The 15,564-nt window shown below is 31.1% G+C and overlaps 2 protein-coding genes across 2 annotated transcripts; both read left to right on the forward strand.

Moving 5' to 3' along the window:
• The first annotated feature begins 9,577 nt into the window (after positions 1 to 9,577).
• On the forward strand, positions 9,578 to 11,839 carry LOC11444316 (ammonium transporter 2 member 3-like). Its single transcript, XM_003629175.4, has 3 exons — positions 9,578 to 10,189; positions 10,890 to 11,175; positions 11,292 to 11,839. The coding sequence occupies exons 1-3, from the start codon at positions 9,578 to 9,580 to the stop codon at positions 11,837 to 11,839; spliced, it is 1,446 nt and encodes a 481-aa protein (XP_003629223.2).
• Positions 11,840 to 13,204: 1,365 nt separating this feature from the next.
• On the forward strand, positions 13,205 to 14,051 carry LOC11444858 (uncharacterized protein At1g76070). Its single transcript, XM_003629176.4, has one exon. The coding sequence runs from the start codon at positions 13,298 to 13,300 to the stop codon at positions 13,763 to 13,765; it is 468 nt and encodes a 155-aa protein (XP_003629224.1). The 5' UTR covers positions 13,205 to 13,297; the 3' UTR covers positions 13,766 to 14,051.
• Positions 14,052 to 15,564: the final 1,513 nt, after the last annotated feature.

Raw genomic sequence — 15,564 nt, forward strand, 5'->3', positions numbered from 1 at the left:
AATTTCTAAAAATTTAATTTGTCTAATCTTAATTTTTAAAAATCTACTTCATATATGATAAATGATAACAACGAGCACAGCTAGTAAATTTTAGTTCTTTATTTAGTTGTCTATTTTAACTTTAAATATATCTTATAATTTCTTATATATCTGACCCATTTAAAAGTTTGTTTTTTCTTTACTAACTAAATCATACATTTAAATTTGACCCCTTTTAAATTTAATTCCAACGTGATATTAAATTTAAATTTGGCCTTGTTTTGAAAGAGTTGTTAGTTAGAAATCAAAATATTATACTAAGAAAATGTTTTAACTAAAATGATTGAAAACTATTTAATTGTTTTGGAATTTTTATTCGGAAAATGCTAAAGAGTGTCATTGGGACATTGATTAAGATGATAAAAATAGAAATATTGTGTTAAAAAATGGTGAAAAATGATGAATTTTACTTTTTAAAAGTCAAAATATTGTTAAATCTATTATATAATACTACTTTTGGTTTTCTTAACTAGTGCTCTAAGAACACTTAATATACTTGTTAGCATAATCCTTTTTATACCAGTTATTTCTAAGAATTTCAAGGTTGAACTAACCTAGCAACATTTTATAATTTCAATGGTCGAAACGAGAGGCGCAGCTTCCTTTCATTTTGGAATAAAGATTGGTAGACACTCTTAATATGTACACCTCTTTGTACCACTTTGAAAAATTACAGTTAATCAAATATATGGTATGTGTGACCACATTTTTTCAGTTGCGTTACCACTATTTAGAAGATGAAAAATGTGGTCAGACAACTAAATGCGTGTAATCACTATTTTTCCACTTAATTAACCAAATAAATTATGGAAAAACTAATGGTCACACAACTAAAAAAATATAGTCACACAAATCATATATTTAGTTAGAGAAATGATATTTGAACATCCATTTTATGACAATTTTTGTGACAACTCTCTCTCTCATACTCACATTACTTTTTACTTTATCTCTCTATTGTTTTGGTTTTTGTGCAAATACCAACTTTTTCTTTGTAAATTATGATTGTCTCAAAAGTTATCAATCAAATGGTTGTTCAAATAACACTCCTCATTTAGTTAACTGAAAATTGTTAAAGTGATACACAGGGCCGGCCCTAGGCATAGGCCGCGAGTGCGACGGCCTAGGGCCCATGCCGTTAGGGGGCTCAAATTTTTTTTAAGGTAAGGGGGTGCATATAGAAATATTTGGATTTCGGGAGGTATATATAGAAGAATTCTCTTCAAAGGCCCAAACTTTGACATGATAAAGGAATGGGCTGACATCTGTTAGTATTTTTGGCCCTTTTAGTGAGATTTGCTATATATATCCCATGTAACACAAAAGTTTCTATATACACCCTCCTATAAAATTTTTTTGGTTGTTCTTGATAATATGCTCAAAAATTTATTATCGAAGAAATTGGTGATATTTTTTTGGGCCCTTTACTCCTAATAATGTGCTTCACTAATATTAAAAATATCGACGATATTTATTATCCAAGAAATTGGGATAATTTTCATAACAAAGCAAATTCTATTTTAGTTGAAAATAGGGTGCCAAAATTTCATTCTACTTCACATGTGCTATTTTTCTCTACTTCTACGGTATTTTTATTTTGTTTTGGTGTATATAGAATATTTAATTTATTTTCAGATGTTGTCTAAAAAAAACATTTATTTTGTAGTGAAAAGCAAAATAAAAAAACGAAATGAAAAGCGAAAAAACACAACAATGAACTAAAAAAATTATTATCCATTATGTAAGGGTCCTTTTTTCATATTATGCCTAAGGCCTGTAAAACTCTAGGAACGGGTCTGATGATACAAAGAGAGATGTACATATTAAAATATCTACCTATCATTGCTCTGTGTAGGTTATGAAAAAAGCTATTTATAGCGAATGAGAATCACGCACAGCCCATCTTGTTGTGTATTTTTCCTAGCCATTTATCATTGACTTCCATCTTTTCCACCAACTTCGAGTCAATTCCACAAAGCTTTGATTTTTCATTGGTTAATTTATATTCGTGATACGTTCTTTCATGTAGTATACATTATTTGACCATATTAACTTCGATATATTCAGTCATGTCTTTTCAAATTTCATGCATTCATACTAACATGTCGAGGAGCTAAATATTTATAACAACTTTTTCTTGTTTTTACTTTCTATTTCTTTCAATCTTTTGCAAGTTTGGAGAGGAGGAAGAGGAAATACTTTGGGGATAGAAATATTGAAGAAAATTGAAAAAAATTTTACATTTTTTTTTTTGAAAGAGTACCGCTTCTTAGAGAGTAATAAATTAGTGCTTATGATTAACATATAAATTTTAAAAATATTATAACAACATATATTGAATTTAAAAAATTCATATAAACCATCACAAACCCCTAAAAATCTTGGTTCAATACAATTTTTTGTTCTCAAAATGAGGAGGATTTTATATTTTGAAGAAAAATAAGCCCCCACAAACCCCTCCTTCCAATGTCCTCTATTTCTTCCACTTACTCCTCCTTTTTTTCCAAACCCTCCTCTACCTTACCCTCCAAACTCACAAACAAAACCTAAAAAAAATATTAATTAATTTTCAAATGTATTAGATGCTGAATTTTATTTGTACAATTAATTATTATGAGAGAGAATATTAAAAGTAATTAAGTTAGTAGAATTAATAGTAATATCAATATAGGGATAGTCATGAAATACATTTAAATTTATAGGAGAAGTAAATGTGAATAACCATTTCGAAGATGATTTGTTAGTCTTGATGAATCATGTGTTTTATTTCTTATAAAAAAAATACGGGAGGGATTATTTATTTATTCTCTAATTGAAAAATTAAACATCCAGTAGTAAATACAAATACAAACAGTCATAATAAAAAAGGATTAATAATTTTAAACTATATGATCCTCAACCATCCATGGTTTTTGTCATTAATTAATAAATCCTTTCCAAGTTTTTTATTTGTTTCATTTACACAAATGACCAAAAAACTCATAACATGGATCAAACAACGACCTACATTCACATAGACAGACTCCTACACAACCATCCACACCGAAATTAACATGTACGAGTAGTATATCAATTCAAAATTTTAAAGCAAATAAACTAAGGAATAAAACAATGTGACAAATTAATAAAAACCTTTGCGTTTGAGTTCATCTCCTAGCTAGCAAACATGAAATAGTAGTGAGATATTGGCACGGCTCAATCAAACCCAAAACCACACAAGTACAATACTGTATCTTAGTGGTTTATCACTTGGTCTGAGTGAACCAGGCCAATATCTCATTAACTACTTCAAGTACATATGCATGTATATATACTATACTCCAATCAATATTCTTTATTTTGTTTGCATCATGAGATATATATGAAGAGAAGAAAAGAAAAGAAAAGCACAGCAAGAACAAAGGAAGGAAAGTGTGAGTATGAGAATGTCTTAGATGATAACAGTATTTAAGATTTTCACAAGAGGGGTCTCATGATTCCTGTACATAGCATTTAAAACCTCGACTACCAAAGCATAAAGCTGGGACATAACATTTAAAACCCTAATTCTCCCTCCATTCCCACCTTTTTGTTTTTTTCCACTTATTACAATGTTTTTCTTTAACGTTCACTTATTACAATGCGATGCCCTTTTAAGTGTAAAAATTTAATGTTACTACTTTTTTTGTCCCATAAGTATAAGTATATATAACTGTCATATTTACACACACAAAAATTGTTGATATTTAGTTATACTATCCAATATTTTTTTGAAAATCCCTGTTGAAGTTGTTTGTCATTAGTCTCTGAGATTTATGGGTTGTTGAATGTATAAATATGTTTGAGTACTTTCATCCTTTGAGCTAATTTTTGGGGTGAGATGAAGTCCATTTAACATCCCAAGCATCAATCAATCAACCAGTAGTTAATGAGTCTAATTTGTTAAAATCGTTGTTACTCCCTCTGCTCCTTTTTAATTGGTTTGACCAATATTATTTTTAATTATTTATTGTCGAGAGAGAAATATAGTATGAAATTAAATATTGTCATAGAAGGAGTACATAAAGTTTTTTTTTTTTTTTGAAGTATGGTAAAGAAAGTTAAAATGAACCCTTTTCTTTGTTTAGAATATTAGTTGCATAATGGTTAGAACTGTAATTAATGTGAAGAGTGGCCTGGCCATTGATGATGGCGATACTTTGTTGTTGGAGACACCAGAAAGAGCATCTCATTGAATGAGGGAATCTCTCTCTGAAATATACAGGCTGCAACATTAATAGGCAAGGTAGTACCCATTAAACTCTGTTTCAGAACTGTCCAAACAATTTGGCTCTCCAGAGGTGAGAATAGGCATGGTTACTCAAAGAGGTTTATGGCTTAGTTGTGTTAAATTTAGACCATAAAAAATCTAATCTAATTAGTTATATTAATTTTAGTCAAAGGTTACTCATTGATATATTAATTTGTTATAAATTCTCGTGAACTTAGTTCAATTGATAGGAATAATATATAATATGTAAGATCTGAGATTCGAATCTCAAACACCACCAACAAAAATATTAATGTGTTACGAAGTTGACTTTTAAACAGACTTTAGGAAATATCAAACAAGTAAGGTAATAGATAAATAAATAGTAGGCTTTTGTCATCATCATTAATATTATTATTTATTGATATAAAAACGAGAATAAAATAGATATGAATATATGAAAATATTATTTCATGTTGAAGATGTAAAACGATAATTAAACTGATACAAATCAATTATGCTAAAACCTCATACAATGTGTAGGATGGAGAGAATATTGTTTCTTTTGAGAGTGTAACTGGGTGTGGGGGTTGACCTGAAAAACAATTCTACAAATTAAATGCTTCTTTATGTTTGCTCAATATGGCAAAGCAGTATCTCTGTCGCAATATGAACTTTTGTTTTACATGTGCCCATGCTTCAATAGTTCTACAATTTGTGGTTTAGTTGAGATGGTATTTATGGGAACCATTAATAGTAAAGGTTTGAGAATGTGGTTTAAAATTTAAATTTTACTGTAGCAACTAACAACTAATTTTGTTTCAATAAAAAAAACGTTTGTCTATTCAAAATAAAATTCAAACTTTAGTTAACATATGAGTATTTTATTATTGAATATTAAATGCCCTAAATTCAAACTTTTTTTTTCGAAAAATATGCATGCCCTAACACTCATAATGAATTGATCTCACGTGTTTAATAAGCTCTCCTAATAACAAATTGTTTAAGAAAATTTGACATTGATTGTTGGGTAGAACAATTTTCAATCATATTTTTCTTCTCTCCGACCAACTCCTCCTTGAAAATTACGTGATTAACACACATAAAAAAAAGAAAAGGAAAACTACCTTTGTGGATTTAGCAATTTCTTTATTTGACATTTTACCAATCGACTAGTCAGTTTTTATTTTATCAAAAGGAGTTTATAAATGGAGCAAAGATGAACTCAAAAAAAAAGAGCTCTACTAGCTCTCTTTATTTGACAAAAAAAACTACCACTTGTTGATTTATGCAATTTATTTATTTGATATTTTACCAATTGACTTGTCAATTTTCATTTTTATGATAAAAAAACTAACCACTATTCGCAGAAAGTGGGTTGAAGATTTGAATGTTTTCGTTAAAATGTATAAATTTTAAAAACAATGTATTAAATATTATTTTTATTTTTCTATGGTTTTTGTTTCTGAATTTGGAGAGAGAAAAGAGGGGTTTGAAGAAAAAAAAGGAGCAACCGGAAAAATGGAGAGTCTTAGGAGAAAGACTTTTGAGGTTTAGTTTTCTTCATAATATAAAATCTCTATAATTTGAAAGAACTCAAACATTGTACTAAAAGAGGGTTTTGAACGGTTTGTATGAAGTTTTCAAATTCAATGTATATTATTATAATATTTTTAAAATTTAAAATATATAACTATAATCCTATAGAGTTAGGATCGGTTGACACCAGGTGTCAACGAATTCGTTGACACCAAATCTCAACCGTCTAATTTATTTAATCCAATGATCCATAATTATTTGTTAAGTTAATTAGCATGATCTTTTTTCCCTTGCCTCACCTGATCCCGCGCTCATTTTTCTACTTCATCTTCAACAAATTATTGTTAATGGCCAACAATCAAAGTAAACCCATCCAAAATTCAACCGAACAATTACAATCCACCCAAAACTTGATTTCGATGTCAATTCACCAAGAATTTAGAAACTCAAGAACTTAATTTCAAAATAATTTTCCAAAACAAGTCTTCCGTTTGAATTTCTACAAGTCAATTTTAAGTGGTGAAACATAATAAATCAATTTCAAAAACGAATTTCCATCTCAATTTATAGAACACGATAAAAATCAATTTCATAAACTCTATTTCCAAACTGAAAAATCCACCAATCAAAGGAAACTCATCTAATCCAAAATACCCAAGATTCACGATTCACTAGTTTCCTCTAATTTCAAATGATTTCATGAATATTAGATAAATTATGTGCATAGGTTGCAATATGTATGAGAAATCTATCAAAGAGTGGATGTGGTAGAGAATAACTAATTGTCCAGAAGCAAAAATGAGTATGTTCTTCGATTTGTGATCAGAAGAGATACATAATTACCATGAGTCAATTTAGAAACTACTCCCTCCGTCCCAAATTATATGACGTTTTGGGCATTTCACACATATTAAGAAATGCAATTAATATTGTGTGGAAAAAAAAGATATTATGAGTTGTTTTACAAAATTGTCCTTAATAAATAATATGGGAAAGATAAATGAAATAATTGAAAGAAGAGATAGTAATAAATAGTTAAGGTTATAATAGGAAAAGTAACATTAATGTTGCATTGGTATTGTAAAACGACATATAATTTGGGACAAATTTTTTTCCCTAAAGCGACATACAATTTGGGACGGAGGGAGTATTTATTAGTCTTTGATTAAAGTAAATTGACGGTTGAGATTTGGTGTCAACGGTGTCAACGGATCCTAACACATACATACATATATATATATATATATATATATATATATATATATATATATATATATATATATAACCATTAATTTATTATTTTCTAAAAAAATATTTTTTATTATAACAAAACTGTGAAAGGTTTATTTATTTCTCATATATTTCTCCCCGAAAGAAGCTTGAGATTATGGATGGCATCATCACATGAGCCTTTCAGAATCAGAGGCGGTTCAACTAGGCCATAATAGTTGCTTGCCACATGGTGGAGACGGGGCAAGAGCAACAAATGTTGTCCTATAAGATGTTGATTATGAAAATTATGGATCATTTGATATGGTAAGTGAAGTGAGTTGTATAAGAAAATAGAACGGAGATTCATTGGTCGGAGCACAGTAGGAAGGATGCTACTTAGGTCAGTCCTGAGACTGAGTGTCATGGGAAAAGTAATTAAATGACGTCGTTCTAACTATTTGAATATTATTCTCCTTACATTTTTTTTTTTCATTGCAAAATCATTAATGATTCTTTCATAATCAAGATTCTTTATGAAAAAAACTTCTTCCAATAGATGCAACAGAAGATTGAATAATTAATCTTATTTTATGTGTTGTGCATGCATTAGGAAAACAATTCAATATCATATAATTTGCTTTTGATTAATTTGTTAAAACCTCTCTGATGACTTTTAATTCTTAGAATGAAATTTCACCATCAAGATCATAAAATCGTTATGTCCTATGTGTGTTTCAAAAAGTTTGCAACATGATTTCAAATTGTTATCATAGAATTTTCTAAGTCTTTCAGTACTATATACAGTTATATATATTTGGATTTTTTTATGGATATGTAATTATAATTTTAATTGTTCAAGAAATGTTAACTCAGATGTTAGAGTTTGACTTCGTAATCTTAAATGACAGAGTTTGAATTCCACCTGAAACAATTGTAATATGATTATTAGTTCCACTAATATTAATACAATTTTCCATTCCTCACCTTTTTAAATATAACTTTAATAATATAAATTGGTTATTCAAATATATACATATACTAGTAAAAAAATATTTTGGTGCACTGAAAATATGAGGCCAGGATCGCCTCCGATGCTATGGTTCAACATTCAGACATATTACGTGTAGTGAAAACACAAGAAAGAAGATGTCTTAATTGGGTTCTTAAATATCTTTTTTGCAAACTCAGTTTTTCCAAAAAGTTATAAATATATTTTAAAAACAAGCCAAGATAACATTTTAAATAAAGATATAATGGAAAGAGAATACCAACACAAGAGATATATATTGGTTCACTACCAATCTGATAGTTAGTTTAATCCCTTCATCCTATAGGATTTCACTAGCAATCACACTGACCAAAACCTGATTTTGTACACTTAAACCTTTTGAGGCATCAATACGCCACTACTAGACAAGTTACAAATTCAATTAAGTACTTTGAAATTCAATCGTTTAACCCGCATATCTCACAAGAGGATATACAAATGAATTTCAAATACAATGAAATAAATTTTAACAATGAAATATCTTTATAAAAATGTACTTGGCAAGATATGTAGGGGGTGCGAAAATTGACGAAATCCAAAATCCAAATGAAACCAAAAAGTATTGGGTTTTATCCGATTCGGTTCAAAATCAAACTAAACCGATCTCATCTCTCACTCCGGCTCACTTTACAATAATCAATCTTATTTCACTTTTTCTCAACTCTCTCCCCAAAAAAAGAAACCCTAGCTGCCAGCCACATCCAACCCCATCATTCCTCGTTGTCGCTAAGATCGACATCAACTGCCGCTCTCACCTTAGTTCTATCTCTTTGTTTGTTATTGTTTGAGGGTGATGATTTGAGTATGAATTGGCTTCTAATTGCTTGAAAGAATAATAGAAAAAGTTTAGGTCGTGCTTTTTGTCATTTCAACTTAGTAGGGACAGCATGGAAATCGTTGTCGCTGGTTCTGTTATACATTACTAGTAGGGACAAACTAATTTTCCCCTTCAAAGAGTAAATTTATAAAAGTAATATAAATTATTAACAAATTTTCTTATCGTGATATATTTTATAAGACTCTATATGTAGGGACATGGAGATTAACTAAGTAGGTGACTTAAGAATTCGATCATTGATTTGTCTAATCTCTCTTGAAAGCTTTAAATAATTCTAAGTTTTGTTTTGCTATATATACAAATTCTGTCAAAGTTGAAACATTACAATTTTATACGATATGTAGCGATTAAAACAAAGTCCATTGCGACATAAATGAATTGACAACTCTTGTCTCAATCACAAGTTACAAAACCAAAATTGACTTTAGCTGAAATTCTATGAGGTGGGCTAGGAATCTTGAATTCAGGTTCATCAAAATAATAGAATTTTCAATTGAATCTTATTGCATCATCAAACAATGTCCAGCCACCCGCAACAAGAAACCACAACTTTTGATGATTATTCCAAAGATACCTTTAGAAAAATGTCCAAAATTAATTATACTATATAGTCCAAACCACACTCCACCAACCAGAAAATTTTCCTCAAAACTTAGGTCATTTTCTCTACATTATGAATTTTAATTCATCTAAGTATATATCCCATTTACCAGAATCACTTTTACCAAATGATGCATCACCAGAATGGAACAACAAAGCAGACAATGCATGGCAACTAACAGCAGCAACATTAGTAGGCCTTCAAACTGTTCCTGGGCTTGTAATACTCTATGGCAGCATGGTTAAGAAAAAATGGGCCGTAAATTCGGCTTTCATGGCCCTATATGCATTTGCTGCTGTACTAGTTTGTTGGGTTTTATGGGCCCATCATATGGCATTTGGTACCAAGCTTTTACCTTTTGTTGGAAAGCCAAACTTTGCCTTGAGTCAGAAGTTTCTACTTTCTAAGGCATCAACAAATTATTATTTACCAATGGCTGATTTTGTTTTCTATCAATTTGCTTTTGCTGCAATTACTCTTGTTTTGCTTGGAGGGTCTTTGCTTGGGAGAATGAATTTCTATGCATGGATGTTGTTTGTTCCTTTGTGGCTTACATTGTCTTATACTGTTGGTGCTTTTACTATATGGGGGAATGGCTTTCTCGAAGGGAAAATAATTGATTATGCCGGGGGGTTTGTAATTCATCTATCTTCTGGTGTTGCAGGTTTCACTGCTGCTTATTGGGTAATTGATTATAATTAATCTATTTCCCGTCCCGTCCAAAATATTAACGAAACAATCAAGTGGTTTGATTGAGCGTAAGTGATTAATGAACTTCAGTTAAATACAAATTATTCGGGAGAATCTGAGTTCAAATTCCATCTGGAACAATTCTTGAAGACTTCGATTACTTATCTTGCTGAACTTCAGATACTAGAACCCTCTTTACCTACAAGTCGAAGGGTTAAGACCAAATAAAAAATATTGAACTATCAACTAAAATTTAAAAGAATTTACTTCGCCTCTCCTCGCATTCATTATCCTCTAATCAAATGGACCACCCTTAGATATAAACTCAACAAAAATAAAATGACAACATATAGTAACATGATAAAGTCAGGTACTTGGATCCTTTGCAGTTTGCAGTAGTTGCTGAGCTATCAGATTTCTGTGCAAAAACCAACTGTATTGGCTACAACAATGCAACTGCTGCAAAGGACCTAGTTTTTATAACAACTTGTGTAACATGTATGTCATGCATTGGACTGTCACATATTTGAGTTCCACCTTGGAACACAAAAATCATTGTGATCAAATTTAATTTTATACTAAAATTATGGTTTATTTCAAAACTTTACAAGCTCAAGTAAAATTTTGCAAAACAAAAATAAAAATCCAAATATACATGCAAATTAAACTTCTGATTAATGTTGATGAATGGCAGGTTGGTCCAAGAACTTCAAATGATAGACAAAATTTTCCACCAAATAACATAATTCACATGCTTGGAGGTGCAGGGTTCTTATGGATGGGTTGGACAGGTTTTAACGGAGGAGCGCCTTTTCAAGTGGGAGAGATTACATCCTTGGCTATATTCAATACTCATTTGTGCACTGCTACAAGCATACTTGTTTGGATTTCTCTAGATATGGCTGTATACAAGAAAGGCTCATTGATAGGTTCTGTCCAAGGAATGATGACTGGTCTCGTTTGCATCACACCGGGTGCAGGTAAAGCTCACACAAAACGACACATTCAGTAGTTGCGAGATATAATTCTGAAAACTTCTTTCTAAGCTTACATGTCCACAAGTAATGACATTATTTTTACCTATGTATGTGACAAGGATTGGTGGATCCATGGGCAGCAATATTGATGGGAGCTTTGTCCGGTTCAATTCCATGGTACACGATGATGGTGTTGCACAAAAAATCACCATTCTTTCAAAGTGTAGATGATACATTAGGAGTCTTTCACACTCATGCTGTGGCTGGTATTCTTGGGGGAATCCTTTCTGGTGTGTTTGCCAAACCTAAACTTTTGAGGATTCTCTATGGTCCTTATGGGTCTGGCTTATTGTATAGTTATTTTGATGATAATATAGGTCAAGGAATCAAGCAAATGTGGTACCAATTATTAGGAGCAGTTTTTATTACTATTTGGAATGTTGTTATTACTAGTCTGATTTGTATTCTTTTAAATCGCTTTGTGAATCTTCGAATGCAAGAAGAAGACCTTGAGGTTGGTGATGATGCTGCTCATGGGGAAGAAGCTTATGTATTATGGGGTGATGGAGAAAGAATGCGGCTCCCTCTTCGTCGAGATATAAGTCCAATAATTCCTTACATTTCTCACCAAAGACATTCATTTCCTATCAATAAAATTGATGAGTAATCTATGTTAATATTGAAGTTTCGAGTGTGAATGTGTGAGTTGAGTAACATATATGCGAAAGATGGTTCGTCAATCCAATTTTTAAGATTTTGGATCAAGAAGTGGTGTTCAAACCACTTGTATATAGTTGTTTGGATACCACTCTGATACCACCGTTGTATTCTCGTATCATCTATGATTGATCTATGATATATTAAGCATTGATAAAATGATCGTCACGAATGTTGTATTCTTAGTGGGGGAACAGTTTTCCTAAGGCACCAACTAAGACACTCAAGAAACTAACATACACGCCGAAAAACTAATGAAAGACAATTTTAAGCAACATCGGAGACATGTTGATCTAGTATAAAAATCCTAAAATTGAACCACGATCAAATTGATTTTTTTATTCAAAATTATATATTTATAATGTCCGGAAAAGTTATTTTTATTAATAAATATTAGAATAACGCTACTTATAGCGACAATTTTTTTAACGAATGATCACAAACAGTTATTTTTTGTAACATAACACCACTGCCACCATGTATTCCGTGAATTCCGAAATTAGAATAAATCAAATTGTTATGTGGGAATTTCGGAAAGAAAAAAAAAAAATCGCTACATATAGCAGCACTCTTGTGATCCCTTAAAAAAAAAAGGCTTAAACATGTATTTCATCCTTGTAATTAGGGATCGTTTAAAAATTGATCATGTATTCGCTAATCCTTGCATTCATTAATAATTTAAAATTTCGTCATTTGACAAACTTAATCACTGCCACGTCACTAATTTGATGATGTGCCAATCACTATCACATATGAAATTTCAATTTTGCCCTTAAGAAGAGGACAAAATATTGAAGAAAGAATTGGAAACCCAGGGGTAAAATTGGAATTTCATGTGTGACAGTGATTGCCACGCCATCAAATTAGTGACGTGGCAGTGATTAAGTGGGGAGAGGGACGAAATTTTAAATGATTAGACAATGCAAGGGTAAATTGCAAGGATTAGCGAATACATGGACCAATTTTTAAACGACCCTTAATTGCAAGGATGAAATACTTATTTAAGCCAAAAAAAATATTATCTTGCGTAGTAAAATATCATTTATTATTTATGTACCATTCTTGTCTCCATTATTTATTTTCTTTTTATGTATTTTGTCCTTTCCTTTCATTCTTTCCCCATCATAAAAAATATATGCAATTGGTACCACGCCTCTCCCCATTCAACAATTATGAAGTCAACTATATTTTTCAATAATTTCCTCAATTCCCTTCCTCAATAGTTAATAGCCATTGACCAACAAAATCACTTTCATTTTGCCTTATGTCATTTATATACCATGCCTTGTTAGTTCTCGACATTTGCCTTGCATAACCATAACTCATTATTTTTAAGTATAGTAACAAAAAAAATAAAAAAGAATCGATTAAGGCTCTCAAAGAGTCATAGCTTGTGTGTCTCATCAACATGGAGAAACTATCAAAAATGAAAAACAAGTTTTTCAAGTTTCTACCAAAACGACCTGTAGCTTCGGTTTCTAGTTATCAAAACCCAACATTGAGTCCTAACGCAAGTGTTACAACTGCAAGAAAGGTTTCAATAATTCCAAAAGAAGCGCGAAGAAAGCATAGAAGTATAAGCTTTAGCGCGCGAGAACCATCCTCTCCTAAGGTTTCTTGCATGGGTCAAGTGAAGTCTAAGAAGAAGAAAAGAAAGGCCAAAAGGATTCATCAATCTTCAACAAAAAATAATGATTCTGTTACTAGTCATGAAAATAAGAAGATTCTGTTACAAAGTGAGAAAGCTTTGGTCGTGGAAGAGAACCAAGAGTTTGCACCCTCTATGTTGATAGTACCGTCATTGGGTACGATGAAAAAATTTGAAAGTGGTAGAGGTTCATTGTCTGATTTTGATGCTACACTTGCAGAGAGGTGATGTTACATTCTTAGTAGTTAGTAGCTTAGTTGAAAAATTAATCTGGTGATACAGATTGTGTGGAAAAAGAATGTTAGCACAAGTTATTGTTGTGATATCTATTTATGATGGCTGTTTTGTAAAGTTTATATCGGAGAAAACTAAAATATGTTTAAGTTATTTTCTTAGCAAGATGAAGAGTGTGATTTAGTTAGTATGGAGTAATAAATAAACAACTAGGTTCTTCTGCTTTATGTAGCTTGAGAAAAAATTAGTGATCAATAAGCAATGGTTTTCCTCCTGTAAATTTATTGTTTAAATTAAAAGTAAATTCTGTTAATTTTTTTTAACTGCTAATTTCATATATAGACAATCTCTTGCACAAGGGGGGCAAGAGATTGGGAAAGATACAAAGATTAACGAACAGCAAATATAACACGGGAAACAAAGAGGGGAGCATACAAAGTTGATGGAAGTAATAGTTACCATTTATAAACACCAAAAAAGTATAATGGCTTCTGCGATATTGTTTTTTGATAATTAAGCAATTATTATCAGTGCATCAACGCTCTACATACATCAAAACTATGGACTATCATCAGAGCGTAGTCTATGCCGCCTATAAGCCATAACAGATACTCGTAACCAAGATCTAACCAAAAGCATCAGTAAAAAGCCAGAATCCTACTATCATAGTTATATCATACCATAATGATATAAATAAGATCATCTTGCTTCGAAAACAAAATTCTGAAACACCTAAATCCAGAATAAGAATAGGAATCAAATTTCAGTCAAATTTTGAAGCAAAATAATATCACAAACAAAAAGAATGTATTCAAAATGATGATCTGATTGGCCTTAAGGTTCATATCACCCACGGTCACAAAACAAAATCATTGATCAGCTCTTCGTTTGCGATATTTGATCGCGCATTGGCGATTTTCCTAAGCAGCTAGCATTGAGGTTAATTTACAACAATAATCATGGTGATATTGAGCAAATTACAAGCTTCAAATGAACTTAACCTTTTTCATTCATCCCTTCAATAAATAACAATCAAGTCTTTTTCCACTAAGTGGTGTCGGCTATTTCTATTTATCCCTTCAAGCAGAATTTTAAGATATGTGAATTTCACCATGCTTCTATCATGTCTTGATTCTTGAATATATCATTCATAATTGTACTTTTTGCATAATCAAACTACCTTACTAACTCTAACTAATTGTATTTGTCCTAAGAGACTCCTCAATTATACCTAAAAGAGTATCATTTAACTGGTATCCCGGATCAGTTTTTCAATATAATTAGATGGTGCATCCCTTTGTCCACCATTTACCACCTCCTACAAAATGGCATCAAATCTAGGCTTACTAAGGCTTCAAAAACCTGTGTTGTTAATGGATGAGTCTCATCATTTACCCCAAATTTTCAATGCAACAACTTTACCGTTGCGCTAAGGCCCCCTTATTAACTATTACAATGATAATTTTATCATACTATCATTATTAACTATTGCATTATTAGTCCTTGTTTGTTATCAATATATACACTACAAAATGCAGAAAATATACTCCAATTATATGATTGATTCAAGCAAGCCTGAAGCAGAAAATTCAACATGAGCTAACATGAGTTGCATGAAAGTAATTAGACAACTGTTACGTAGAATCAAAAAACAACATTCACCAATCAGATCAGAAATTGTTCATTCATTCAAAAAGAAAAATTAGTCAACATTAATCCCCACTTTAAATAGGAACAAAGAGTTAAGTAGTAGAGTGATAACAATGGCTCAGATTCGATTCTCACCTCCCGCA

This window comes from Medicago truncatula, chromosome 8 (genome assembly GCF_003473485.1).
Source record: "Medicago truncatula cultivar Jemalong A17 chromosome 8, MtrunA17r5.0-ANR, whole genome shotgun sequence".
Taxonomy (NCBI): domain Eukaryota; kingdom Viridiplantae; phylum Streptophyta; class Magnoliopsida; order Fabales; family Fabaceae; genus Medicago; species Medicago truncatula.

Excerpts from the sequence above, each read along its gene's own strand:
- LOC11444858 (XM_003629176.4), top strand. The coding sequence starts at position 13,298 with ATGGAGAAACTATCAAAAATGAAAAACAAGTTTTTCAAGTTTCTACCA.
- LOC11444316 (XM_003629175.4), top strand. The coding sequence starts at position 9,578 with ATGAATTTTAATTCATCTAAGTATATATCCCATTTACCAGAATCACTT. Across the intron at positions 10,190-10,889 it reads GTTTCACTGCTGCTTATTGG|GTTGGTCCAAGAACTTCAAA; the intron begins GTAATTGATTAT and ends GATGAATGGCAG. Across the intron at positions 11,176-11,291 it reads TTGCATCACACCGGGTGCAG|GATTGGTGGATCCATGGGCA; the intron begins GTAAAGCTCACA and ends GTATGTGACAAG.